We start from the raw sequence: 26,683 nt of genomic DNA on the forward strand, positions 1-26,683 counted from the left end.
TTATTATTATTTATTGTATACGGTGTAAACGACACCTTCCCAATTATAACAAGCTTAAAAATGTCAAACATATTAAATTGCGATCGACTGTTTTCACACAAAATTAAATTATAAATGTCCTCTAATTAATTAATCTTCTGTGTCTCAAAAGTTCCTGCTGCTCACGTTTCAGATCACCAGACTTTTAGACTATTTAATTATCCCATTTGTAATATAATTTGAGTTAGATTTAGGATTTCACTCCTAAAATAAAGTAGTTTAAATCATACTGCTTTGGCTTCTTCTTTTCAACTCTTACAGATTTATTTTACATGCTTGTAAAGTGAAGCCGCTTGTCCTCCCCAGTTGTAGCTCATTGTTCCTCATCTTGGAGACATATATTCAGGGGGCTGATTTTGTTTGGGGGGTAAAAGAGAAAACAAGTCATTTCTCTCCAATTAGACGTTAACGAACTCCCTCTGTCTTATTCACAATGAAGGATGTGCAAGTTTCTGTCCTCATACGGAGAGAGTAATTTGAAAGTGTTACCTCTTGCTCTTGGTTTAATGGGCAATTTGGAGAATCTGATTGCTTGCGGAGACATGGCAAATACATAATAAAACTTTGGGCCCTGAGGGGCAGCAGCTCTGCCAACCTTGGTAAAGACGACGATTCCTTGCTTCACTGGAGAAAGGGGAGGTCGTCGGAAAGCAGATGAAAAGCAAGGAAAGTGAAGGAATAAGGTTCTGCTGTAGGGGGAAGAAGGGAGAGAGCAGATGATGTCTGCACGGAGAGATTTATAAAATATTAGGGAAAAGAAATCATGACAATGTCATGACAGCGGCTTCGTTCAAGGTGGTGCCATATAAAACAGAGGGGCTGCTGGGAGTCTTAATGTAATGAGGTGATTTAACGTAATGAGTCGGCTAAAGAGAATCTCACTAGGGAACAGGAAAGGGAATTTAAGAGGTGTCTTGGTGAACAGTTCAGCCATCTAGAAAGCCCAACAGATGGTTTCCCGTGGAAGAAAATGCTTCGGAAATCTTTTATCTACAGGTGTGAGTCCTGGGGTTTGCTATCAGGGAATCTGCTGGTTGCTATCAATTAGTTACTGCATGACAGAAACCTGTGGGCTTGCTGAACGAAAAACAGACATGAATGGAAATAATTATTACTTTTGATGTCTTACTCTTGAATTAGTGTTTGTCTTTGTGATTGAATCCTGTGCTGGCATTTGTTTTGGTGTAGTTTTTCCACATGTGCTTTCTTTCTGTTACTTAGATTAAAAAAGCCTCATCTGCTCCATTTAAATTCCCCATCTTAGTCATTGTCTCTTTCTTCTTCTCTATTTTGTGTTTAATTTACATGTAACAGATGTCCACAGAGGAACTAGAAGAATACGTGAACAGTCAATTTGAAGAGCTCCATCGACTGGTTCGTCTGGAGGAGAAGAGAACCCTTCACCTGGTCGACCTCAAAGAAGCATTCCTCACGGCTTCTGCAGCTGAGAAAATAGCTGAGATCACTGCTGAAACAGAAAAACTGCAGGAAGAGATGGACAGCATCACACACCAGCTGTGCCTGCTGGAACAGGCGGAAACGGCTGGGCCTGCAGTGGCAGCAGAGGTTCTTGTAGCAGCTCCTGGACCAGCCCACAGACTGCTGGTGAGACAATCTTCTGTCCCTTTTTTTTTTACCAACATATTGGGTTTTACTAAATACACATTTTAGTAACAGAAGCCATGGTAACCTGAAAATTAGCACGTCATAGTTTATTTAGCATTAAGGAAGCTAAAACTACAGATTAAAAGCTTGGTACTACACTTTTCATTCTGGACTGATGAAGCTCTTCAGATGAGAAGTGAAACATTTTCAAGAGTATCGAGTCACTTTTGATTGAATTGACTTGAATCCAAAATGACGAATATATATATGGGTAGTGCTGCTAACAGTGCCAAAATCTCCTGCAAGATTCCACTTTCCTACTAGCTTAGAAATCTCGACAGAAGCTAAATGATTTAGCGCTGTTGGTCAGTCTAGCCACGCTCCATTGAAGTCTCAGCAGGTCTTAACAATCTTGTGTCTTACTAATCACAATCTATCGGTTTGGTGGGCCAATCGCAGCGCTCCGTTGGTTTAGTGGGCCAGTCATATCAATCTTTCGGGTTGGTGTGCAGGATGTTTATGTTTATGTATTTAGCAGACGCTTTTGTCCAAAGCGACTTACAAGTGATAATCGGCATGTTGCCCTTGAGGCTAACAACAACAAGAACAACAACAACAAACAATTTTCAGTCAGTCGTAGGTGGCAGTGAGGCAGCATGATGAATCATGGAGAGGAGGGAACAAGGAGTGGACAGTAGAGAGGGGGACGGGTGCAGGGAGGGTGCTAGTTTAGAAGATGCTCTCTGAAGAGCAGGGTCTTCAGGAGTTTCTTGAAAATTGAAAAGGAAGCCCCTGTTCTGGTAGTGCCTGGAAGGTCATTCCACATTTGTGGAACGATGCATTGGAAGAGTTTGGATTGTCCTGAGCGTGGTGTAGGCACTGCTAGCCGACGATCCTGTGATGACCGGAGCGGCCGGGCCATCTCTGTTACTGCGAATGAGCAAAACAGCAAAGAGGGCGGCGGCTCGTTTGAAACTGCTTTGGCATCAACTTTGGACTATTTAGTCTTGGGCTTTTCTTTGAGTCAACAGCAGATAGAGATACCTAAAGGGGACAAAGAATGTAAACCAACATTTTCTTGTTGTTTGTGAATAAAGACAGCTTGGCTGGTCAAAAGTATCATTCCAAAAAGTCAAAGCTGTGTGTGACCTACTTTTTATGTAAATTAGAAACTTTAAAAATGCCTGAGAAAAACGTATTTTCTGAGAAACCTCTCATAAAAACGTCACAATGTGGAGCCCTTCCTCCTCCAATCTGCAGTCTGCAGTGTCTGAGACCTTGTGGTTTAAACCAACCAATCAGCAAGCAGCTCATTAGCATATTCTTGTCCTGGCCAAGTGGGAGGGGTAAACAGCTCTTTCCACAGCAAGGCTGATTTAGTGGGTTTAGAATGGCCTGTATCAGGGCTCCTGGGACAGACGAAAGCCAAAAGAAAATGTCTTATGCTTCTTAGAGATTCAAAGCAGTGGTTTAGATTGCTGATAAACTGCATTCTTTGTCCCCTTTAAGTCTTTTATTTAGAAAAAGGATGTATTTGCGTCTTCTTTAATGGAGCATGGAGTACTGCCCTGTTGACTGACATCTGTAACAATAAATGCTTCATGTTGTTCATTGTCCAATAGATGTGCAGACAGTTTGAAAGACGAGTACATTCCGCCCAACACCTGAGCTCTGTTTGAGTCGCCGTATTTCCCCTAGAAATGTTTCCAGGTGTGTGGAGGGCCGGGGGGGGGGGGGGGGGAAAGGGGGGGGGGGGGGGCTTGCAGAACATTTTGCTTCTGTCTGTGAGTGGGTAGAGGGGTTGGTCTTGCACACAGAACGTTTTGCTACCATAATTTCGTAGATGTGTCGCTGCTATTTCAGCCGTCGCGCAGCGCCACGCCTCAGCCTATGTATGGCAAACACTGGGTCGTGGCCAGACTATAATTCGCATATATAGGATTGCTTGCAAGGCTACTTTCCTACAGTAGAGGAAAATAGCATACAGTGGGGCAAAAAAGTATTTAGTCAGCCACCGATTGTGCAAGTTTTCCCACTTAAAATGATGACGGAGGTCAGTAATTTTCATCATAGGTACACTTCAACTGTGAGAGACAGAATGTGAAAAAAAATCCATGAATTCACATGGCAGGATTTTTAAAGAATTTATTTGTAAATCAGGGTGGAAAAAAAGTATTTGGTCACTTCAAACAAGGAAAATCTCTGGCTCTCACAGACCTGTTACGTCTTCTTTAAGAAGCTTTTCTGTCCTCCACTCATTACCTGTATTAATGGCACCTGTTTGAACTCATTATCTGTATAAAAGACACCTGTCCACAGCCTCAAACAGTCAGACTCCAAACTCCACTATGGCCAGGATCAAAGAGCTTTTGAAGGACACCAGGAAAAGAATTGTAGACCTGCACCAGACTGGGAAGAGTTAATCTACAATAGGCAAGCAGCTTGGTGTGAAAAAAAATCAACTGTGGGAGCAATTATCAGAAAATGGAAGACATACAAGACCACTGATAATCTCCCTCGATCTGGGGCTCCACGCAAGATCTCATCCCGTGGGATCAAAATGATCATGAACGGTGAGCAAGGATCCCAGAACCACACAGGGGGACCTGGTGAATGACCTGCAGAGAGCTGGGACCACAGTAACAAAGGTCACCATCAGAAACACACTACAACGGCAGGGAATCAAATCCTGCAGTGCCAGACGTGTTCCGCTGCTGAAGCCAGTGCATGTTCAGGCCTGTCTGAAGTTTGCCAGAGAGCACATGGATGATCCAGCAGAGGATTGGGAGAATGTCATGTGGTCAGATGAAACCAAAGTAGAACCTTTTGGTATAAACTCAAATTGTCGTGTTTGGAGGAAGAAGAATACTGAGTTGCATCCCAAGAACACCATACCTACTGTGAAGCATGGGGATGGGAACATCATGCTTTGGGGCTGTTTTTCTGCTAAGGGGACAGGACGACTGATCCGTGTTAAGGACAGAATGAATGGGGCCATGTATCGTGAGATTCTGAGCCAAAACCTCCTTCCATCAGTGAGAGCTTTGAAGATGAAACGTGGCTGGGTCTTCCAACACGATAATGATCCCAAACACACCGCCCGGGCAACAAAGGAGTGGCTCCGTAAGAAGCATTTGAAAGTCCTGGAGTGGCCTAGCCAGTCTCCAGACCTCAACCCCATAGAAAATCTGTGGAGGGAGTTGAAAGTCCGTGTTGCTCGGCGACAGCTCCAAAACATCACTGCTCTCGAGAAGATCTGCATGGAGGAATGGGCCAAAATACCAGCTACTGTGTGTGCAAACCTGGTAAAGATCTAATTGTTTGACCTCTGTTATTGCCAACAAAGGTTATGTTACAAAGTATTGAGTTGAATTTTTGTTATTGACCACAAACTTATTTTCCACCCTGATTTACAAATAAATTCTTTAAAAATCCTGCCATGTGAATTCATGGATTTTTTTTCACATTCTGTCTCGCACAGTTGAAGTGTACCTATGATGTAAATTACTGACCTCTGTCATCAATTTAAGTGGGAGAACTTGCACAATCGGTGGCTGACTAAATACTTTTTTGCCCCACTGGATGATAGCAGTTTTACACAATTTATGTTGTAAAGTGTGGTGCTTAAGAGTGGTGGAACAATGAACAAAGCGTGGCTCCTCCCACACATGCCGGTCTGTAGTCTGGTCACATTTAGCTGCAGAATTGCATCCCGTCTCTCAACCACCACTGACAAGGTGGTGTTGGACATTAAAATACTGACAGAACGCTGCAACTAGCCTAATCTGAGACCTATCAGACAAACTCCTGGCAGCTTAGAATAATTTATACCAACAGGTGAATTTTGCAGAGATTTTCGGCACATTCCTTTGGTAGAAATATTGACAGTTTTTAGTGGTGGTTCTTCTAAAGATGAACAAGCTGTACCTCATTGTAAATGTAATTCATTAGGTTTTCTATCTATATGAGATTTATTGCTTAACCCTCCCACTGTCTTTATGAGTGACGCCACGAGGAATGTTGACCATTGAGCAGGATTGATGGTTTATCCCTTGAGGTTCTCGTGGCAGCGGTGAGGTGGTCCTCACTCCTCACCCCTGCCACATGGACCCAAGGGATAAACCATCAATCCTGCTCAATAGTCAACTTTCCTCGCGGGGTCACACCCATTAGGACAATGGGAGGATTAACAGTGATGCAACCAAGAAATAATCAACCAAACACAAAGTACCCTTCGTTTTTTGCAAGGCTTACGTAAAGGATTTGACTCTACTATCCATTTAAATAGCAAAAAATTAAAAAATTAAAACTTTGGAAAACATACTTTAACTTTTACTTCTACATATTTTTGAGCTGGTTTTCATTAAACACACATGCTGTCTTCTGCTCTTCCTGGTAAATATTTAGCATTTCAATTCAGTGATTTAGAATGATGAACGCCTTTGCTTAAATACACATCAGCTATATTATTGCTTCAATCCACTCAGGTTTGGACCTCCATCTTTCATTTACAGGATTGTTTATCTAATGAGTATTTAGCCTACTTCAATCAGCTAATTAATTAATAGTACACAGCTTTGCTCAAAGTGACAACAGAGTCTGATTTAACTATTTTTCCTGTATTATGTGGGGACAAATACACTTTGCCATTTCTGATGTTTGTTAGTATTTCTAGAAATATGCTACAACTACTATTTTCCTCTGTGATGTCATTAGGCTGTTGACTCAAAAGAAACAGGTTGAACTATTGCTTCATTATTATTTTTTTATTAATAAGATCTGAGGTTGATTCAAAGCGTGGTTGCATTTGGAGCTCATTGGTGAAACCCCCGACAATCAATAAAAGCTCAACACAAATGAAACCATCTATTTTTAGACTTCAGAATCCAAACAAATCCAGCAGGAAACATAGCTGGGACATTAGGACTGGTAAGATCAATAGTTTTGTACATTTGGAGAGGAAGAAAATGAACTAATGGTGGGCTTGGCAGCGCGGAAAGGATTGGACATCCACAGAAGAGTGATGGATGATCACAGGCTTCTTCTCATGAAGAGAATCTGCTTCTTAGCTTTGGCCAAGTGAAGGACACTTTCCAGACACAACTTCAAGAGAATTCATCACAGTGGATAAGCCAGTTATGAACCTGAAAGGAAAAAAAAGGAAATGCCAGATTGGAGTGCTGGAATGCCAGCATTCTTTGGAAAGATGAGACAGATGAGATTAAACTGCCAGAATGACAGCAAGAAATAAACATAAAAAGAAAAAAAAAACACTGAAAAAGCTTCAGCCTAATCCATAAAGCACATGCAGCCATTGGTATGTCAGAAACATTACTTGCATGGTGACACCGGTGCACCACAGTTTAATAATGATGTGACAGAAAGCAGAAGCAGCCTGATGAATTCTGCAGCATATCTCCTAAGTTTTAACTAAATGCAGCAAAGTGAAATAGATGCTTCACTATTTCAAAGGACAACGTAGTCTTTTCTACAAAAGGCAGCTGGCTGTGTTAAAGGCTAAAGCCTGGTTCATGCTTCTCCGTCAGCTCCGCAAGGGACAGACACGCACGTTTTGACGGAAGCGTTTTGCTCTCATACTTCTCCGTCTCCTGGAGAGCGTTGCAAAGCAATTCCCCGGCAGGACCACAGAGGGCGTAGCGCTGTTCTGTGGTATCCTGTCGTGTATCGGTCCAAGATAGTGTGTTTATATAGTGTTTTTTTGTATAAAAGAGACTTTTTAACACCGACAAATTTGTCTCTCATTCTCCACCTCTTCATGCGCTCACCACCTCCAAACCCACGTTTCCTGTCATTTCCGTCCACAGATAAAACGCTTGCTGCACATCTTTTCACTCCTCCAGTCACGGGGGAATTAAACGTTCATGTTTTTAGAGTTTTTTCGCGAGGTGTTCTTCAAGCTTCTCCGTGTCTGCCGCTTGTTATCCTCGGCTCTCTTTATGTTTTTGAGGGAGCAATGCCAGAGGTGTAGACGACAGCGGTGCCCTGACCAATCACAAGCTTGCGTTGTCCGTCTCGACTGACGGATGTTTAGAAAAGAGAGCTCGACTCCGTCCGTCCTTGCGGAGCTCTCCGGCAGGCCCGCAGGGACGTTGCGTGTCACCGCACTGACTCAGACGGAGAACCATGAATCAGGCTTTAGAAATAGAATATTCTGCTGTTGCTGAGTGAGTCATTATAATGTTAACAGCACCAAGCAGCATGCTACTTTCAGAAGTCAATTCTAATGCCAGAAACTCCACAATCAACAATCGCAGGCAGCTGCAGTGTGATGGATGCTGACGAAGCATCACAAAGAAAAAGGAAACCCTTTCTTTAAGTCACTGATTTTAGTAGAGCACAAGTTTTGGTGTTTGTCCAATTAGTATAAAGATTGGACTGTTACAGACACAGCTGGGTTCATTGTTGAGTTTTTTTTTTGTATATCAGCTTCTTGGAGAACATTTCCTCCTGAACATGAGCTGCTGTTGTATACGACTGGTATGCGAACCCTAGAAAAGTCTTCCCCTTGTTCGCTCATCAGATATTTAAGCTCTTCAATCCAGGTAGTCTGATTTCAAAACTGCAAGAGAAGGCTCTCACCACTTATAGATCCCAAATTAGATATCCCAAAGGTCCGTTTGTCACTCGCTTTATTTTCATCCCCACCATCATGAGAGGAGGCCTGAGCGTTCCCTGGAGATGATGTGCACGACTATAGAGGCTTCAGTAATGGTATAGCTGATGTGCAGATTGCTTTTTCACTGAGAAATTATCCCACGGTGGCCCAGGTTCATTAGAATTTCTAATTGAATACTGATGGTTCCCGGTTTGTGTGTTCCTTATTGCGAGCGTCAGCTACAGACATTGGACTGGAGATGCGTCATCACTGGCAAAGGTCCAGCAGAGTTTTTAGGAGACTCTTCAAACAGCAATTCAATTAACGGCGCGTCCTAATGCCATTTTGAAGATACAGTTCCCACTTGCATTGCTAATTTGTAAAATGTATAAAAACCGGAAATGTTTGATTTCAATTGGCAGTTGTTTGAGCAACTTTGTGATTAGTTACTGAAACATTGCCTTCAGCTATTTTGTTCATTATGCCTTTTTTTTTTTTTTTTTTTTTGTTATTTATTTGACTTTTGGATGTAAAACTCGTCTCAGTTCAAGAAAATAATTTATTCCTGCATTGTTTTCTACTCTTTGCCCCATTCTTGTAATATGTTGGGATTATCCCGCAATGAATTTCTGCCTAATTCTTTGCTGCTCATTCTGCAACTTTTTAGTTTTCAAATTACTTCAGTTAATTTTTCCCAGATCACAAAAAATCCTAAAACGTTTCTGCAATGACTAAACCTTCCTGTACACTTTTAATATAGAATGTAGGTCTGTGGATAATGAGACAATATGACAACAATAGCCTTGTGAAATGAGAACAGGCCTGTGAAAAAGTCCATGAACAGCAATGGGATCTAACAGTAGTGGAATATAACATCAACATAATCCAACTAAAACAGATAGCAGTACTAAAAAACTGTTCTAAACCACAGTTGAACTATTTTAACACTTGGTGGATTCATTTGACATTTTGAAATAAAATGGAGTAAACTGCAAACAAATCGATTCATAATTAAGGCGCCTTGTGGCTAAATTACAAGAAAATGTTCAACACTGGAGTCATAAGTAACCTTTTCAGTGTGTTTCCAACTGTAAATTCACTCAATCTCTCAATTTTGTGTGTCTAATTAGTCACCAACATTTGCATCAAAATGAGATAAAGGCTTTAAAGATGAGCAACGGTATGTTGCAAGAGATTTGAAAAAATCTGTTTTATTTCTCGTTTATGAACCATTAAGAGATTATCATTTCCCTCACTCCAAATTGCCACATGTTTGGTAAAATTATGCTTTTCCGTGCCTGACTTGTTTATCTATTTATTTTTGAAGATTCATGAAAGCAGCAGTAGTAAGAAGGGAAATTAAAATTCAGACAATGCTCTCAGGCTTGGTATGTATGTATGAAACATGAAGCATGTAGTCCCACAGAAACAACCTCATGTCTATCAGCTGTCTAGATGAGCAGTTTTGGTATAACAGCAACTAAAACAGAGGACAGTAGTTCTGGCACACCTAGCCCTTTTCCTACACCAGTAGCTTATTTCTGATGAACCAGTAGTTATACATAATATGGCAAAATGTGTATATATATATATATATATATATATATATATATATATATATATATATATATATAATATAAATACTTTCCTCCTTTTTTTCTGTCAGACCATGACTGCTCATCTAGACAGTTGATAGACATGAGGATATTTCTGTAGAACTCCATCCCTCATACATGAGTATTGATATAGGCCCATCAACGCCCCACTGAAGGGGGGGGTGGATCTGACAGTCGTCTGCATGAGTTTATGTTTATTTATTTAGCAGACACTTTTATCCAAAGCGACTTACAAGTGATAATGTAGCCAGCAGGTTGCCCTTGAGGCTAACAACAAAACACTAATCAGTCAAAAAATAAATAACTACAGCTACAGACAAAGGTGAGTCTGCCGTACACAAATGCCATCGGTCCCTCCGAACACCACCAGCAGGCATGGTGGGTTAAGTGTCTTACCCAAGGACACAACGGCAGTGACAGTCTGAACGGGGCTAGAACTTGCAGCCTTCTGATTACAGGGCGAGCGCTTAACTCCTGTGCCACGGTTGCCTCATAAATGCATATAAATAAAAGTGCATGTCATGCCACCGAAGAAGATTCCCCAGTGGTATTAAGTAAATGGCAAATAGTAGCAGACCCAGTACAAAACCCTGTGGCACACCGCACTCGTGTCCCGCCCAAGTCAAAGAGGTTTGCCCTCTAGAGCCTAAGCCTCCTCCCTTTCCGGTTGGCTCATGGGTCCCCGGAAGAACAAAAAAATTAACGCAAGTCAACGGGGCTAAAATAACTATTTTCTAATCCACTTTGCCTTATGCCCTTGTTGAGGGCATAAGGCTAACTTTTGAAGTGTTTTAAGTTTTACTGTGAAACTGAGTTTAAGCTAAAACCTTTCCTTTGTATTAGAGCTGGAGACAGCTCCCAGCTCCCATTTCACACACACCTCTGTGAGAACAGAGGACTCCAAGGACATCACTCCCCCGCGCACCTGCTGGGAGAACAAGCATTCATTCATCACACACACCACACACACACACACACACACACTCATGCGTGTTTCTAGTGTTTGTGGGGACATCACACACACACACACACACACACACACACACACACACACACACACACACACACACACACACACACACACACACACACATCTCCAATTATATCAAATTGTTTTGCATTATTAATCTCCTTGATTAATTAAATGTTATAAAATTCTGATTTTGTGTCAAGAGACTTGCTTGTGTCGATGTGAAAATCTCTGCTCCTGATTCCACGACTTCAAGAAAGACTGATAAGGTTTGGATTCAATTTTTCCCCGGTTAAAGGGGATGGTGCCCCGTAGATACTTAATTGTATCTTAATTAATTAATAACTCGGTAAATATTCCCATATTTACAGAATTTATTGAAGAATCCAAAAGTAAGTAAAAATTACTAATTATTCACTCCTAATTACCCCAACACCCTGGATCACACATATGTTGAACTGCAATTTAAATGAAAAGTAATGATGGGTGTTTCGACCACGCCAGTCACATACTTTGAGATTTATCAGCTTGTAAAAGTTCGTAATTAGCATGGCTACATCGGCACGTCACACATGTAAAGTCACCACAGAATCTCCTCTCCCCTAGCATAGCTGCTACTTACCAAATGGCCAGATTTATGGTGACTCTTTCCTTCTTTGGGAAGAATTTGAAGTTCGCCCAACTAACAGCCATTTTCCCTCTGTTTTCTCCGTGTCTGGTTAGATGGTGTCACTTTTGTGAAGCGCATTTGTAGTCCTGAACTTATCGTCACACAAAACCTAAAATAGCGTTTCCCCCCGTTCGAAAATATGCACATTCTTGGTATCAAAAAGCTTCTTTAAAATTCACGGACGTCATATGTGAAATCCATGGAAAATAACGAGCGGAATTAGAAAATAGCATTTTTAGCCCCATTGACTTGCATTCGTTTTTTCGTTCTTCCAGGGACCCATGGTCCAGAAGTAGATGGGCATGACTTAGGCTCCCTATAGTAGCACAAAAACTCCTTTCCCGTAAGTAGGAGCATAGCTATTGCATACATTATAACAGCATTAGTTTTGTGTTGCTGTTTAACTTTTTTAACCTCCTTTCAACAAGTTAACAGCAAAGGCTGCAGCATACTTTAAAACAGTTCTTACCATATTGACCTGAATATAAGACGAGGTTTTTTTCATTGGGGGGGGGGGGGGGGGGGGGGGGCAAGGTCTTATAATCGGGGTCTAACCATTACACGCCCGTAACAGCATAGGTTGCCAGGCTGTATGTTCACAACAGGAGAAATAAAAATGGAAATGAGAGGTCCGGAGCAGAGTGGACCAAAAGTGGGGCAAGTTAACCTACTAGGGCAGAGTTGTGCAAATTTTAAGATGACGGTGGTCAAGTCAGCAAACATTGCATGCATGGATGTATTGGATGGCAGGAATGATGTTCTGGGAGGAGTCGGCAAGTGTAGCGATCTGATACTACACTGTTACCGCAGCAGCATGAGTGAGAATAAGTGAGTGAGTACAGCGAGGCAGAGGGTGCCTGAATTAAAGCCTCATTTGACTTTTGATTTCACATGTCAGCAAAGTTCTGAATGTTTGCATTAAAATAGTGTTTTTGCTCAGTATTTGTTCTCAAAATTTAAATAAAAATAGTTTATTTAAAAAGTGATTTTTTTGTCCTTTCCTGAAGATTAGTCTTGGAAAGGGGTCGTCTTATAATCGGGGTCGTCCTGTATTTAAAGTTAAAGTTAAAGTCCCATTAGTTGTCACACACACTGATGTGTGTGCGAAATTTGTTCTCCGCATTTGACCCATCCCCTGGGGGAGCAGTGAGCTGCAGACACAGCCGCGCTCGGGAACCATTTGGTGGTTTAACCCCCCAATCCAACCCCTTAATGCTGAGTGTCAAGCAGGGAGGCATTGGGTGCCATTTTTTCAAAGTCTTTGGTATGACCCAACCAGGAATCGAACCCTGATCTCCCAGTCTCAGGGCGGACACTCTACCACTAGACCACTGAGCTGGTATTTGGGTCAATACGGTTCCTTAAGCTGGCTTTTGTATGACCCTCTTCACCACTCTCCTTGTTCTGCTCTCCCTACCTAGTCCACCTTCCCCAGGATCCACTGATTTCCCTCTTTCCTATTCTCTCTCTCTTTCTTTACATTTTTTAATCACAATAGTCTTTTTTGCTCATTTTACATACATTTTTAAACATTTTCTAAATTTTTTTTGTTGTTTTAAATTTTTTAGTTTTTGTGAAGCGCCTCGTGATTTTTATCTTGAGGCGCTGTAGAAAAGATCTTTTCTTCTTCTTTTTCTTTTTCTTCTTTTTCTTCTTCTTCTTCTTTTTCTTCTTCTTCTTCTCCTTCTTCTTCTTCTCCTTCTTCTTCTTCTTCTTCTTTTTCTTCTTCTTCTTTTTCTTCTTCTTCTTTTTCTTCTTCTTCTTCTTCTTCTTCTTCTTCTTCTTCTTCTTCTTCTCCTTCTTCTTCTTCTTCTCCTCCTTCTTCTTCTTCTTCTTTTTCTTCTTCTTCTCCTCCTTCTTCTTCTTCTTTTTCTTCTTCTTTTTCTTCTTTTTCTTTTTCTTCTTCTTCTTCTTCTTCTTCTTCTTCTTAATCGGTACATAAATTCCCATTTGACATTAGAGAGAGGTATTGAAGCTAAATAATTTTTTTCTTCTTTGTTTCCCTTTGAGTAAACATTTAAATATGGCATTTAACCCTGTTAGATTTTTTTTCTTTCAATTTTATTTATTTCCCTTCTTGCCAAACACACAACATAATCCAATTTACTTGAGGCCTATAGATTCAGCCTGCAGTCTTAAATTTTTGTCAGAGTCAAATGCTGCAGACATGTGATGGTGAGCTTGTGGGATGCAGCAACTACTAAACTCTTATTACTTTGCAAAAGTCATCTCTTCTTGAGAATAAATGACGCAGTTAGGGCAACTGTGCCTGCTTTAGGTCAAACAAACACATTATTATGGATAAATGATGCCGGCACAGGAATACACCAGTGCAAACAAAACGAAGGAGGTCAGTAGGAAGAAAAATGCATTCTGAAAACTGACAAACCAGGGAGAGCCAGAAGGAGAATACATTTAGAGGCTTTGTCTCAAATTGTGTTCACTCATTATCAAAACTCTTTATACCAATGCAAAAACTCCTTGTTTTATTTAAAGTACAGAAAGACGAAAGACACTAGAAATACAAGAATTAAGGACGTTTCGATAAGCTTCTGCATTGTCACCAGATTTATTTCCATCCAGTGTTGCATTAATTTTTCACCAAGATCTTGCATTGATGATGGTAGAGTCTGACTGCTGCACAAAGCCTTCTCCAGCACATCCCAAAGATTCTCAATGGGGTTAAGGTCTGGACTCTGTTGTGGCCAATCCATGTGTGAAAATGATGGCTCATCAAATCAAACGTTATGTATATAGCACTTAATCATACAATGCATGTAACTCAAAGTGCTTAACAAATTAAAAAGGCCCGACATATTCACATTCCCCCATCCCCAGAATTTAAAAACAGTCTGAGAATGAAAACCCCTTCACAACGCTCATGGGTGTGTGTGTGTGTGTGTGTGTGTGTGTGTGTGTGTGTGTGTGTGTGTGTGTGTGTGTGTGTGTGTGTGTGTGTGTATATACAGTGGGGCAAAAAAGTATTTAGTCAGCCACCGATTGTGCAAGTTCTCCCACTTAAAATGATGACAGAGGTCAGTAATTTACATCATAGGTACACTTCAACTGTGAGAGACAGAATGTGACAAAAAATCCATGAATTCACATGGCAGGATTTTTAAAGAATTTATTTGTAAATCAGGGTGGAAAATAAGTATTTGGTCACTTCAAACAAGGAAAATCTCTGGCTCTCACAGACCTGTAACGTCTTCTTTAAGAAGCTTTTCTGTCCTCCACTCGTTACCTGTATTAATGGCACCTGTTTGAACTCATTATCTGTATAAAAGACACCTGTCCACAGCCTCAAACAGTCAGACTCCAAACTCCACTATGGCCAAGACCAAAGAGCTTTCGACGGACACCAGGAAAAGAATTGTAGACCTGCACCAGACTGGGAAGAGTGAATCTACAATAGGCAAGCAGCTTGGTGTGAAAAAATCAACTGTGGGAGCAATTATCAGAAAATGGAAGACATACAAGACCACTGATAATCTCCCTCGATCTGGGGCTCCACGCAAGATCTCATCCCGTGGGATCAAAATGATCATGAGAACGGTGAGCAAGAATCCCAGAACCACACGGGGGGACCTGGTGAATGACCTGCAGAGAGCTGGGACCACAGTAACAAAGGTCACCATCAGTAACACACTACAACGGCAGGGAATCAAATCCTTCAGTGCCAGACGTGTTCCGCTGCTGAAGCCAGTGCATGTCCAGGCCCGTCTGAAGTTTGCCAGAGAGCACATGGATGATCCAGCAGAGGATTGGGAGAATGTCATGTGGTCAGATGAAACCAAAGTAGAACCTTTTGGTATAAACTCAACTCGTCGTGTTTGGAGGAAGAAGAATACTGAGTTGCATCCCAAGAACACCATACCTACTGTGAAGCATGGGGGTGGGAACATCATGCTTTGGGGCTGTTTTTCTGCTAAGGGGACAGGACGACTGATCTGTGTGAAGGACAGAATGAATGGGGCCATGTATCGTGAGATTCTGAGCAAAAACCTCCTTCCATCAGTGAGAGCTTTGAAGATGAAACGTGGCTGGGTCTTCCAACACGACAATGATCCCAAACACTCCGTCCGGGCAACAAAGGAGTGGCTCCGTAAGAAGCATTTGAAAGTCCTGGAGTGGCCTAGCCAGTCTCCAGACCTCAACCCCATAGAAAATCTGTGGAGGGAGTTGAAAGTCCGTGTTGCTCGGCGGCAGCCCCAAAACATCACTGCTCTCGAGAAGATCTGCATGGAGGAATGGGCCAAAATACCAGCTACTGTGTGTGCAAACCTGGTAAAGACCTATAGTAATCGTTTGACCTCTGTTATTGCCAACAAAGGTTATGTTACAACGTATTGAGTTGAATTTTTGTTATTGACCAAATCCTTATTTTCCACCCTGATTTACAAATAAATTCTTTAAAAATCCTGCCATGTGAATTCATGGATTGTTTTTCACATTCTGTCTCTCACAGTTGAAGTGTACCTATGATGAAAATTACTGACCTCTGTCATCATTTTAAGTGGGCGAACTTGCACAATCGGTGGCTGACTAAATACTTTTTTGCCCCACTGTATATGTATGTATATATATATATATATATATATATATATATATATATATATATATATATAATGTGTATTTATATATATGTGTATATATATTATGTGTGTATATATATATGTGTGTGTATATATATATATATATATATATATATATATATATATATATATATATATATATGTTTATGTTTATGTTTATGTGCTTAGCAGACGCTTTTACCCAAAGCGACTTACAATTTTTTTTAACCTATAGGGCATGTTGTGATCTGTGGGGGAAACCGGAGTACCCGGAGGAAACCCACGCATGCATGGGGAGAACACGCAACTCCACACAGAAAGGCCACAGCCGAGTTTCGAACCTGCGACCTTCGTGCTGCGAGGCAACAGTGCTAACCACTGCGTCACCATGCAGCCCATATATATATATATATATATATATATATATATATATATATATATATATATATACATATACACACATATATATGTGTGTTAATGTATAGAAACCCAGCAGATTGCATAGAATCCCTGACTTGTTGTGTCCGAGACTTTACAGCAATCCCCAATACCAAGCAAGCGTGTAGCGACAGTGGAGAGGAAAGTCAGTTGTCTGTTTTTGTGTAGCCCTGTGATCGACTGGCGTCCTGTCCTAGTTGTACCTCGCATCTCCCTCACGGATCATTGTTATTGCCATCATTGTTGCTTTTGTGTGCAACTAACATCAGTAGAGACATATGAAATTGTTTGCATGTGTAGCGTAGTAAATCTACATAACTAGAATTTAACGCTGTGCTATTCAGCTTTGTTAGATTCTGAAAAAGATCAAACAAATTAGCATATGAAACTTATATCATGTATAGATATCCACGGATATTTATATAATCGATAGAAGTTCATACACCAACTGGCTTGGTCTATATTTAATCCAAAGATAATATTTAATTTAAGAGATTTAAAATTAATAGCAAAAGTTTATTTATTAAATCAGAAGATTTAAAAGAAATCTTTGCTCGTTCAATAGCCAAATATACACCACTCTGCGTTTCATTTCAAAGAAGAGTCAGGTTTAAAGAATTTAATACTAACAATTTAAAAGATAATTCATAAATGACAATTTATAAAACTTTGATATTAAAACTTGGTATTACAAGCAACCTGTGTTTGGATGAGAGCTAAAATGAAATGTGTGCTTGTGTGTTGGATGTGTGAATGTAATCTCAGAAGGTTTCTATCAGAGAGAGAAAATGCATTCTGGGTGAAAGAGTTGTTTTGCAGCTGAGCTAAGTTATTTCTGAAAGAAACAGGCATACGAACGTAATCTGTCGGAAGTGTCTACCTCACCCAGTTAGGAGACCCCCTTCTTGGATCCGAGATGTCAGGAGGAGACGATGACCCCCCTAGCACGAGGTGGGTAGAAGAACCTTAGTGCAACCAAATCGGTCCTGAGATGTCTCCGGATCACAACGACTGATGAAACTGGTTGCGTCTCAAAAATCAATAACTGTGAAGGAGTTTTGCGTCAGCTGGTTGCGGATGGCGTTGTTGGAGCAATTCCGTCAGCGTGACAGAACAGCTTAGTAGAGGTCGAGCGGCCGACCCGATCCTCTGTGACTCTCATGCCACAGAGAGGTTTTTTGTGAGCTCAAGAAACTGAACTTGAACTGAGGAGTTTAGGTTTGAACAAAACTCAGGACACGCCCTCTCAGAGATAGCAAGCTTTGGTTATGGAGCAAAGACATGTGAGAGCAGTTACCTTTAACCCTGATGTCTGTCCTGCATGGTGTGTATAAGTGCACATGAACTTCTGTTACTGATCAACATTACTGATTATCATAAATAATAATTATTATTAACCAAGGAATAATAATTCATTTCAGTAATTAAATACATTTATAATGAACCTGTGATGATTATTTATGAACCTTGTAATAAGACCGTGAAAAGAGTTTACTAAAAATGATTCTTTTAAATCTTGAAGTGCCCTTTGTCTTGCGGACGGAACAGCAGTCAGATTAAAGATGGTTTACAGCAGACTTTGTGTCTCCTGTGATGGATAATCTGTGAATAGAAGTACAGCCAGGACAGGTTGACCTAGCTGAGGAAGTGTGACCTTTGGGTCACAAATGAGGCCATTCATGTCGCTACACATGTTTGAGTGAAGGCTGTTCTCAACAACCACGCAGTCTTTAAACAGTGCCACTTTTGTGCTTCATTTTAAAAGGAGACGTTGACAGCAGAAATGAGACACTCACTTGTGTTTGTCCAGATTCAAGGCTGATTAAATTTCAATCCAAAGTGTAGTCAGTCAGGCAAACAAACATTTAGTACTCAGCAGCCCCTACTCCTCAGCTCTGCTCTCATCCACCAATGAAGCACTGTGTCATGATGACGTGTGATGCTCTTTGTTGGGCTGTCATCTTAGTGCTGCTTCTCAGAAGTCCATTGCTACAGTAAAATCATGGCTGAAAAGCTGCATTTGTTTTTTTTTATATGTCCTTTTCTCCAGAATGCAGTTTCCTCCGAGTGGTTTATTGATTGGTGGGAACTTATTAAATGGCAGACTCTTTTTTTTTTAGATGCACTAAGCTACCCATAAGACAATCGTTATGCAAGTGTTTCTCTTTTCATGTTTCTTTTATCCTCGTGTAGTGCATTTTGCCGTTGTTCATGTAATTTTTTTACAAGTAATAATACAACTAAAACACATCCTAGCTAGCTAAACATAACATTCAATAACTGTGCGGAATGTTTTAGGATTATGGTTGTTTTTACTTTTAGTTGCTGATTTGCTTTAAAACATAGGCTGCAATGTCTTTTAAATGTATTTGTTGCTTGTTCTAGTTATAAGAGCATCCAGGTGTTTATTGTGATCTGCCCAAGTGCAAGCTCTACAAGCTTTCACCATTGATTTATTATTCCTTTATGAAATTGAAAGGATTTCAGCACATTAGGTTTGATGTTATATTGTTAACCTTATCAGCAACGGTCACTGAACATTATATTTGTTTTTATGTCGGTAGCCCCACCGTCGGCAGCGTACGTTGCTTTCATTGCTAATTCTGTGAACAGCATCTGGTGGGTTGGTTGCTCTTTAAGAGATGTGCATGATATCTCTACTCCGCTCTGGCAGCTTACGCCAACATATAAAAAGCTGTTTCATCTTGTGCTTATTCTGAAATCTCGTATGAAGTCAACAGATGCTGCAGAAAGTCTTTAGTCGATCAAATTTTAGATTCAGAATCAGGCCATATGCTCGTGCATTAAGTATAATGCTTTACTTATGCAAACTGCTAGAAATGTAAAATGTGCACAGCACAATGCTTTAGATATCCCCTCTCTCAAAGTCACGCACAGTTTGAGCAAATGCTTTTCTTTCACCATTTAGCATAATGTCATGTATTAAACCTTGCATTAATAGCTTCTAGAAATCAAATTCAACAATTTCTAATATTGTTGAGTTTATTTTATTTAGGGATCGACATTATATTGGCATCAAAATCAGTGATGGCATGTTGGTCATTTTTTTACTGTATCGGAGTCGGTTTGATAAATGAAACCGGGCCGATATTAACAACTGATATTTTTTTTTCCATCTCGTCTCCATTTGTTTGCCTGTTTCAGAGGGTGAGGGGGGTGATGTGTAATTGTTTAGTCATGTGAACAGTGAATGAAATCATCTCTGAACTGTAAATGTGTGTGTTGTGTGAACATAATAACGTAAATTCAGCTTTAATCATTGTCATTCTATGCTAAATCTGCTGATTTTAGAAGCATTAATGTCAGTATATCAGTACTGGCAAATATATGTTATTGGCCATAGCAGTGATCTTAATATCTGATATCGGTATCAGCCCAAATATTTCATATTGGTGCATCACAAATTTTATTTTTATGACTTTAAAGGCATACAATGCAAATTTTTAAATACTTTAGCCAGTACATGCAAAATGACCCTTACTGGGTTAATGAAATATCACTCAGACCCCCCCCCCCCCCCCCCCCCACCACCACCACCACCACCACCGTGGCCAGAATATCACACTTGCAACTTCAGAGGAGCAGGCTGCCCCTGTTGTACTTAAAGTAGAGCTTACATGCTTGCTCTGGAGTCTTCTTCCAGCTCATGTCCAGCATGTTTTAGATCAAGAACACAGCTGATTTGTTTGATGTAATGATGAACCGCTCCTGTAGACGCTAATGAAGGCTGAGGAGACATTTCAGCTGTTAGATTAGGCGAGGAGAGGAGTTTCACTTTTGGTTTAGCTAACCTGACACTAAGGAGTGTTAAAAGCAAGCCCGAACGTCATTGTATCCCTTTAAAATGTCACAGATTATAACATTCAATTTTTTACATTTATTTCATTGCCTGAAAATAATATTTTACATTCCGTTTCCATTGCATGCAGACTGTTAACAAAACACATATTTGACAGCCTTTTCCCAAGTCCCAAACTAAATTCAGTAATAAAACTAGTTGATAAATAATGTTTGAAACTTGTTTGATGTGTTATTCCAAATAGTTCTTTGAATACCTAATGATTATTTATGAGCACAACTGGTGGATGAAAGTTGGGATTAATTAGTGAAAATAAAAGCATCTCCATCTGTGAGCTCATGGTGATAAAAACTCTGTTGTTTACTTCTGTTTGTTTTGTTTTGATGTTTATACTTTTAATGTTTGTTATTTCATCTCTCCTTTCCACATCTTTGCCAAAATGTATAATTTTTCATTATCTCCTCCCCCACCCCTCCCCCGTTTCATTGTTTCCAGAACGACATTGAAGCCAGGCCAAGGTAAGACTGACAGTATGATTCATACTCACCTTTTTATAGCAAAACTGTAGCTGTTACTGAAGACTCTTCAGGCAATTGGGCTCTTGATGAATCATCCTTGAGTGTGACTAGTATTGTTGTTGCATAATAAAACGCACAAAGGCCTGCCTTTTCTGTACTTTTTCCCGAAACATTTCCAGCTGCCAGTTCTTCCCTAAAACATCTGACAGTCTCACTGCAGGCACTTCAGCTCTGCCTTGCCTCTAAACTATTTTGATCACATGCAAGTCACATCGGTGCTGTAGAGGTGACAGAGTGGCTGATCCGATGAAAGCCCTGCAAACAGTGGCTGACAGGCTGAAAGTTCTAAATGCATGCCTGTGTCTTAGTTTACTTGCAGTTGTAATTTAAGATGAGTTGTGTTAGCAGGTCAAAGTGATATTGTCCTGTGTGGGACCTCTTTTCTATTCTGTTTTCTATAATCACAAGTGTTGTTCGATGATCCAGCAGGTGTATCAGAGAGATCTGATGGGTACAGGCCTATACTTTTCTGTAATTGCATCAAATTTCTTCTGCTCGTCTTGTATCTATTGATCTGTTTGAGTGAAAACTTCTCTGCTTTCTTCCAACACATCAGAAGTTTTTTAGCACCACCTTTCTGAATGGCTTTGTTCATACTGCAAGCAAAAGGACTTCTTTTGCAAATGAATCACCTAAGACTTTATGTGACATCACATGTAGCATGTGAACAATCGCAGAAGAATAAATGTATCTTCCTAATCGAGTTTTTATACCTATGTCTAGTGTGTAGGCTTCCATCCAAAAGTTAGAAGTACGAATGGATTCGGCCCTTAAATTTGATGTACAAATCAACCAAGTTGTGCTATTGTGGGTTGTTTTTTATATATTTGCATCGACTGACCAGACTTAAGCCCCTGTTGTCCAGAGTTCATCTAGAGTCTATCACCCATGCTTTTATTTTGCTTAGGCTTGACTACTGCAATCCATTGATTGCCCGTCTGAGTCAGGGCACGGTTGCACGCTTGCAGTTGGATCAAAGGTCCACTGCTAGGTTCGTGATGGGCACTAGGCACAGGGAAAATATCACTCATGTGCATCCCTTCACTGGCTCCCAGTGCAACAGAGGGCAAAATTGAAGGTCTTATGACTGACATACAAGGCCCTACAAGGAACAGCTCCAGCATACCTTGCCAGCCTCCTGCATAGACATGCCCCATTGTGGGCCCTTCGTACGGCCGAGCTGTTGGTGGTTCCTCACTCCAAGTGCAAGTCACGGTGGGACCATGCTTTTTCGGTGCTGGCTCCTACACTTTGGAACCAGTTTCCCTTGAAAGGTGCGTCAGTGACTTTCAGGGTTTCCCCCAGCTCTTTATAAGCCTGGCAGCCCACCAGGCTAAGCGTCATGCCCCGCCCCACCGCCCTCCCCGACCCTACCGTGTCCGCTGACACGAACGGTGCACAGAGGAGCGCTGCTGGATGGAGCGTGCAACCCGACTCTGGATAAGCAGATGAAAATGGATGGATAGATGGATGGATGGACATCGGTTATTTGGTCATCGTTCCAGAATGCAAAAATTGATAGGATGATAATTTATCAATTGTACTTTAATGTTGAAGTTTTTTTTTAAGTTCCTCTGCCATGCTGTTTTGAACCTGTTCCTACACTTCACTAAATCTGTTAAATGAGCAAGCTAGTGGCATCATGGTGACCAGAGGGAAAAAAAGTCATTGTGTTCAATCACTTGTAATATAATTGCATATCAATCTGAGGATTCTTAACTGAAATTGAAATGGTGTAGTTACTGAATTTGAAATATAGGCAAACACTGAATTGCAGTTTGCTGTATTGATATATTGTCAGGGGTGGACCTTTAAAGCTCCCGAGCGCCAATGGCGCTAAATTTTCTCGTCGGGCGGTAAATACTCTACGACTCACCGCCCGGGTGGCGCCCAAGCCTTATTTGTCATTTACACACCGGCTTTCACCTACATCATGGCCGCGCCCTGTAGGAAGCCGCCGTTTTCGTTTCGCGCGCGCGTGAACCTGCGCGTCTCTAGCCACGTACTGCACTTGTACGATTCGTGCACGTACTGCACGATTCTAGTTATAGTCACGTGAACTATAAGTTCACTATTAAAGACGAAGTGGAACCATGCTAGAAACACACAAGCACGCAGGGAGATGCCGCCGCCACAGGGATGGGATTTCTTGATGAAATCTCCGGCAAAACGCTTTAAAACTGGTGAGGAGAAGCGAGACAGTTCGAAACGGTATGAAGCAGAGAAGCGTGTGCGTAGGTGAAATGATTCTTGGCAGTTTAAAGAAGATGGGAGGCACAGAGAATGGCCGTGTTCGAGTTGAGCAGCGCCTCGCCTGGAAAACAGACGAGAGCAGACGGAAGCAGCAGGGGGAGTGGCTAAAAGCCGGCGTTTAAGTCGGACAGATTTTTTTTTCTTCCCAAAACTTTATTGAACAAGGTGATAAGTATACAAATTGCATTCAAAATTGAACAAAGAAGATGAAACATATGCCAGGGGGTGCACTACAGAAATGTTACACACATCCAAATAAATTTTAGGTGGTGCAAATAGTTATAGTTTTTAAAGCTTTTTTGTTTAGTGATCCACTGATCAATTTTATGTCAGATAGAGTGTCACTATAATAGTGCTTGAAATTAGGTTTTTGGTTACTATACTTGCATTTGTGGAGATAGAATTTAGCTAGAATAATTAACAAATTTATAACAAGTATACATCTTCCTTTCTGTGCTTGCGAAAAAAAACAAAATACAACATTTTCCAAAGTCGGACAGATTTCCCTACATGTGTAGCTCACGGGTGACGATGGCTGAAGATATCGTGTGAGCGTTCACACTTGTTCAATTTTCAATTTTAATTCTGGTGCCTGTTAGCAGCTGAAACACATCCTCACGTGCTTGTGGATATCATATATTGTATATGAAGACATGACTGTAATAACAAGTAAAGGTTATCAGCTGTAGGTTTGGTGTGCTCATAGGAAACGTGACAAAAGAACACAAAACACATTTCTCTTTGTGGCCTATATAGTTGTCATCATCAACATAACATGATTTACAGAATACATGTGACCAACTAACATTTCATGTTCTACCACCGGATGTTTGGATCAAAATATGAACCAATCAGATCTTAGATCAGGTGAGAGCCAGGCGTTTCCCGTCATCCTCTAGGTTTTGCAGCCGGTGGAGAGCAACTGCAGCGCCTTGCTCCAAAATCTGCGGCTGCCTTGATCTCACGAGGTTATCATTGCCTACGCAGGTATGACGTCAGAGCAAGTCGGCGTCAAGTCGGACACAAATCTAACCGGCGTGCACTGCTCGCCGATCACCGCTGGTCTAATCTGCGCAGAACTGGCTCATCTCGAACACAGCCAATGGCTCGAGTACAGCAAAGCGGAGTTGGTGATGTATGCCGGAAGTATGCGACGACAAAATCGAGTTTTGTTGAGGGAATAAACAAATTCAAACTTGAATACGTTATTATGTTTGTGAATGTGTACAAAACGAAGGTTTATTACATTTAAAACAGTTCAGTTGTTATTTTGACTCGTTTTGGCAGCTGACCAGCGGGGCCGGTAGATTCTTGGCGGGGCCGGTAAATATTCAGAGTTACCGGCCCGGCTGGCCGGTTGGTTTTGAAGTTAATGTCCACCCCTGATTGTTGTATTGTGATAAAACTAGTGATCAAAATCAATACCATTTATAACAAAATAAAAACATTAAACCAAAACCGAAAGGTGCTGCCAAAATAATAATTCATTAATTATTTAACTTTTCCCACTTGTATGCATAACAGTGACTCACTTAGCAAATGTTGGTAATCTCACCCTAAAAACTGAAAAGAACCTTAATTTCCACTAGACGTAAAATGAAGGTTGCATGAAATAGCCCCACATTCCAAATAATATGCTTTCATGGACAACAGTCTTGTCTTTGGCAAATTTAATTTTTGGTTTCACTTTGTAGGGTTGAGCTCCCTGCTCTTGAGAAACGTACGGCAGTTCTCATTCAGACTTTCATGTGCCTTGCTTTTAATAAGCAAGGAAAGTGAAGACCAGGGCTGCTGCACAGTGCCAACATGTAATATGTTATTGATTGGTCCGCCTGTGTTATGACCCCTAAGCACTGGAGCAGATGGCAGCCGTCTTCGGCCCATGGGTGTGATGCAGCTAATGGTTTGCCCTCTAGAAAAAGGTTGAATTCTTCATTTGTGGAAACATGCACTGATATTTATTTCACCAAAGTGTACCATATTACCTAAAACTGATTCTTGCTGCATCTACTGAAGTGAGTTTAAACAGAGAGAAATGCTCGGGAAAAGGGAAGGCCTGAAGAGGTAAGTCGAAGAAGAGAAACATGAAAGGGATATTCTGGGTGGCTTAATGTTTGTTGTGCTATAAAGATTCTGGTTTTCAGAATGTTTGAAGGTGAAGTAAACAAAGGGATGAAGCAAAATTGGCGTGGGGAGAAATAAACAGAAGGAAAAGAGAGATTTCGGAGAATCCAGCGACAAGTGGATGTTTAGGGTTGTGTGCAAAGGGATCCAGACAGCTAATTGATTATGGAGCAGAAACACTAATCCGCCGTCTGAGCCCCATATCGCTGCCATAGACCGAGCATCCCCAAAGGACGTCAAACCTGCACCCACATACATCTTCCGTGGACGTACTCGTCAATAAACGCCCCTGCCTCTGCCCGAGCTCCTGAACATGGGTACCACATGCCGGGCCAAGATTAGTCTTTCTGTAAATCAAAATCCTTTTTCCACTCCTTCTCCATGCAACCATTTCTTAACTGAATACAATGTGATACATTGCAAATGACACTTCTTTTGCTTAGCTTCAATCTGCACAATTCCTTGCTACCACCCTTATCCCAAGGTTTAGGATTTTAGATATATTTGCATCCACGTTAGTCTCGTTTGCGTACATTTTACAACACTTGTGTTTAGGATTTAGGACATTTCTGTGCATGCATGTATGAATAGTTGTAACTGGAAAACCAGAACAAAATTGGGTGTGTGGAGTCTCTGCATTACATATGTGTGCACGTATTTAAACAAATCCAACGCCTCTCTCCCATATTATGCAGTGTGAGTTGTATAATTTAGACTTTAATAAATTATATTCAGTTTAGCAATTAAATTCACAGCCAGTATTTTGTCTTCTGTCTTGCATATCTTCTCATTTCTCTCTCTTTTTTTCCTATTCCATCCATTTGCTTTCGCATTTTACTGCCTGAGTTGTCAGTGATCACAAAGTCATCTCACACCAGTACTCACTGTGGCATCTGGAAGGAAGGATGCAAAAGGGTTTACTCCTACACTTTATTCCTCCACTTTAATACCTGAACACCACTCTCTTGTTGTCTCCTGGGTAAAAAGAAAAATGTGGAGGTAATGAAAAACAGACAATGACAGGAACAGGAAGGAGATTTTAATGTATTTTAGTCTCTGCCACTGACTTTGGAGTTGTGAATGTCTTGTAGAGGCGAATATTACAAAATCCCAATCTTGTTGTATTTTACCTGGTTGGTATAGTTATTAGCAGGGAATAGTTCAAACGTGGCTAGCCTATTGACCCTTTGCATCTACGTCACCTGATCACGTGGGTCCACCGTAGTCAACAGGAATAATTTACAGAGTGCAAAAGTGGAGACTGAGGTAATTTTATTTTGCTGTTTAGCCTGTTTTCTACTACTTTAAGCCCAGTTGTCTTGCGGGAAGGTTTAGCACACCTAGATGGGGCTCACAGGGGGTCGGTATTTACAGGAGTTA

The 26,683-nt window shown here is 40.9% G+C and overlaps 1 protein-coding gene across 3 annotated transcripts in view; it reads left to right on the forward strand.

Annotated features, from left to right (window-relative positions):
• Positions 1–26,683, forward strand: part of trim44 (tripartite motif containing 44) — a 74,247-nt gene that overhangs the window by 13,069 nt on the left and 34,495 nt on the right. For 2 of the 3 annotated variants that reach the window (XM_054733217.2, XM_015964828.3), the window contains exons 4-5: positions 1,354–1,644; positions 20,844–20,866. In XM_054733217.2, the coding sequence (XP_054589192.2) occupies positions 1,354–1,644; positions 20,844–20,866 (314 nt within the window). The remainder of the gene's footprint in view (positions 1–1,353; positions 1,645–20,843; positions 20,867–26,683) is intronic. The other variant, XM_054733218.2, reaches the window with a different exon arrangement.

This window comes from Nothobranchius furzeri, chromosome 4 (assembly GCF_043380555.1).
Source record: "Nothobranchius furzeri strain GRZ-AD chromosome 4, NfurGRZ-RIMD1, whole genome shotgun sequence".
NCBI lineage: Eukaryota > Metazoa > Chordata > Actinopteri > Cyprinodontiformes > Nothobranchiidae > Nothobranchius > Nothobranchius furzeri.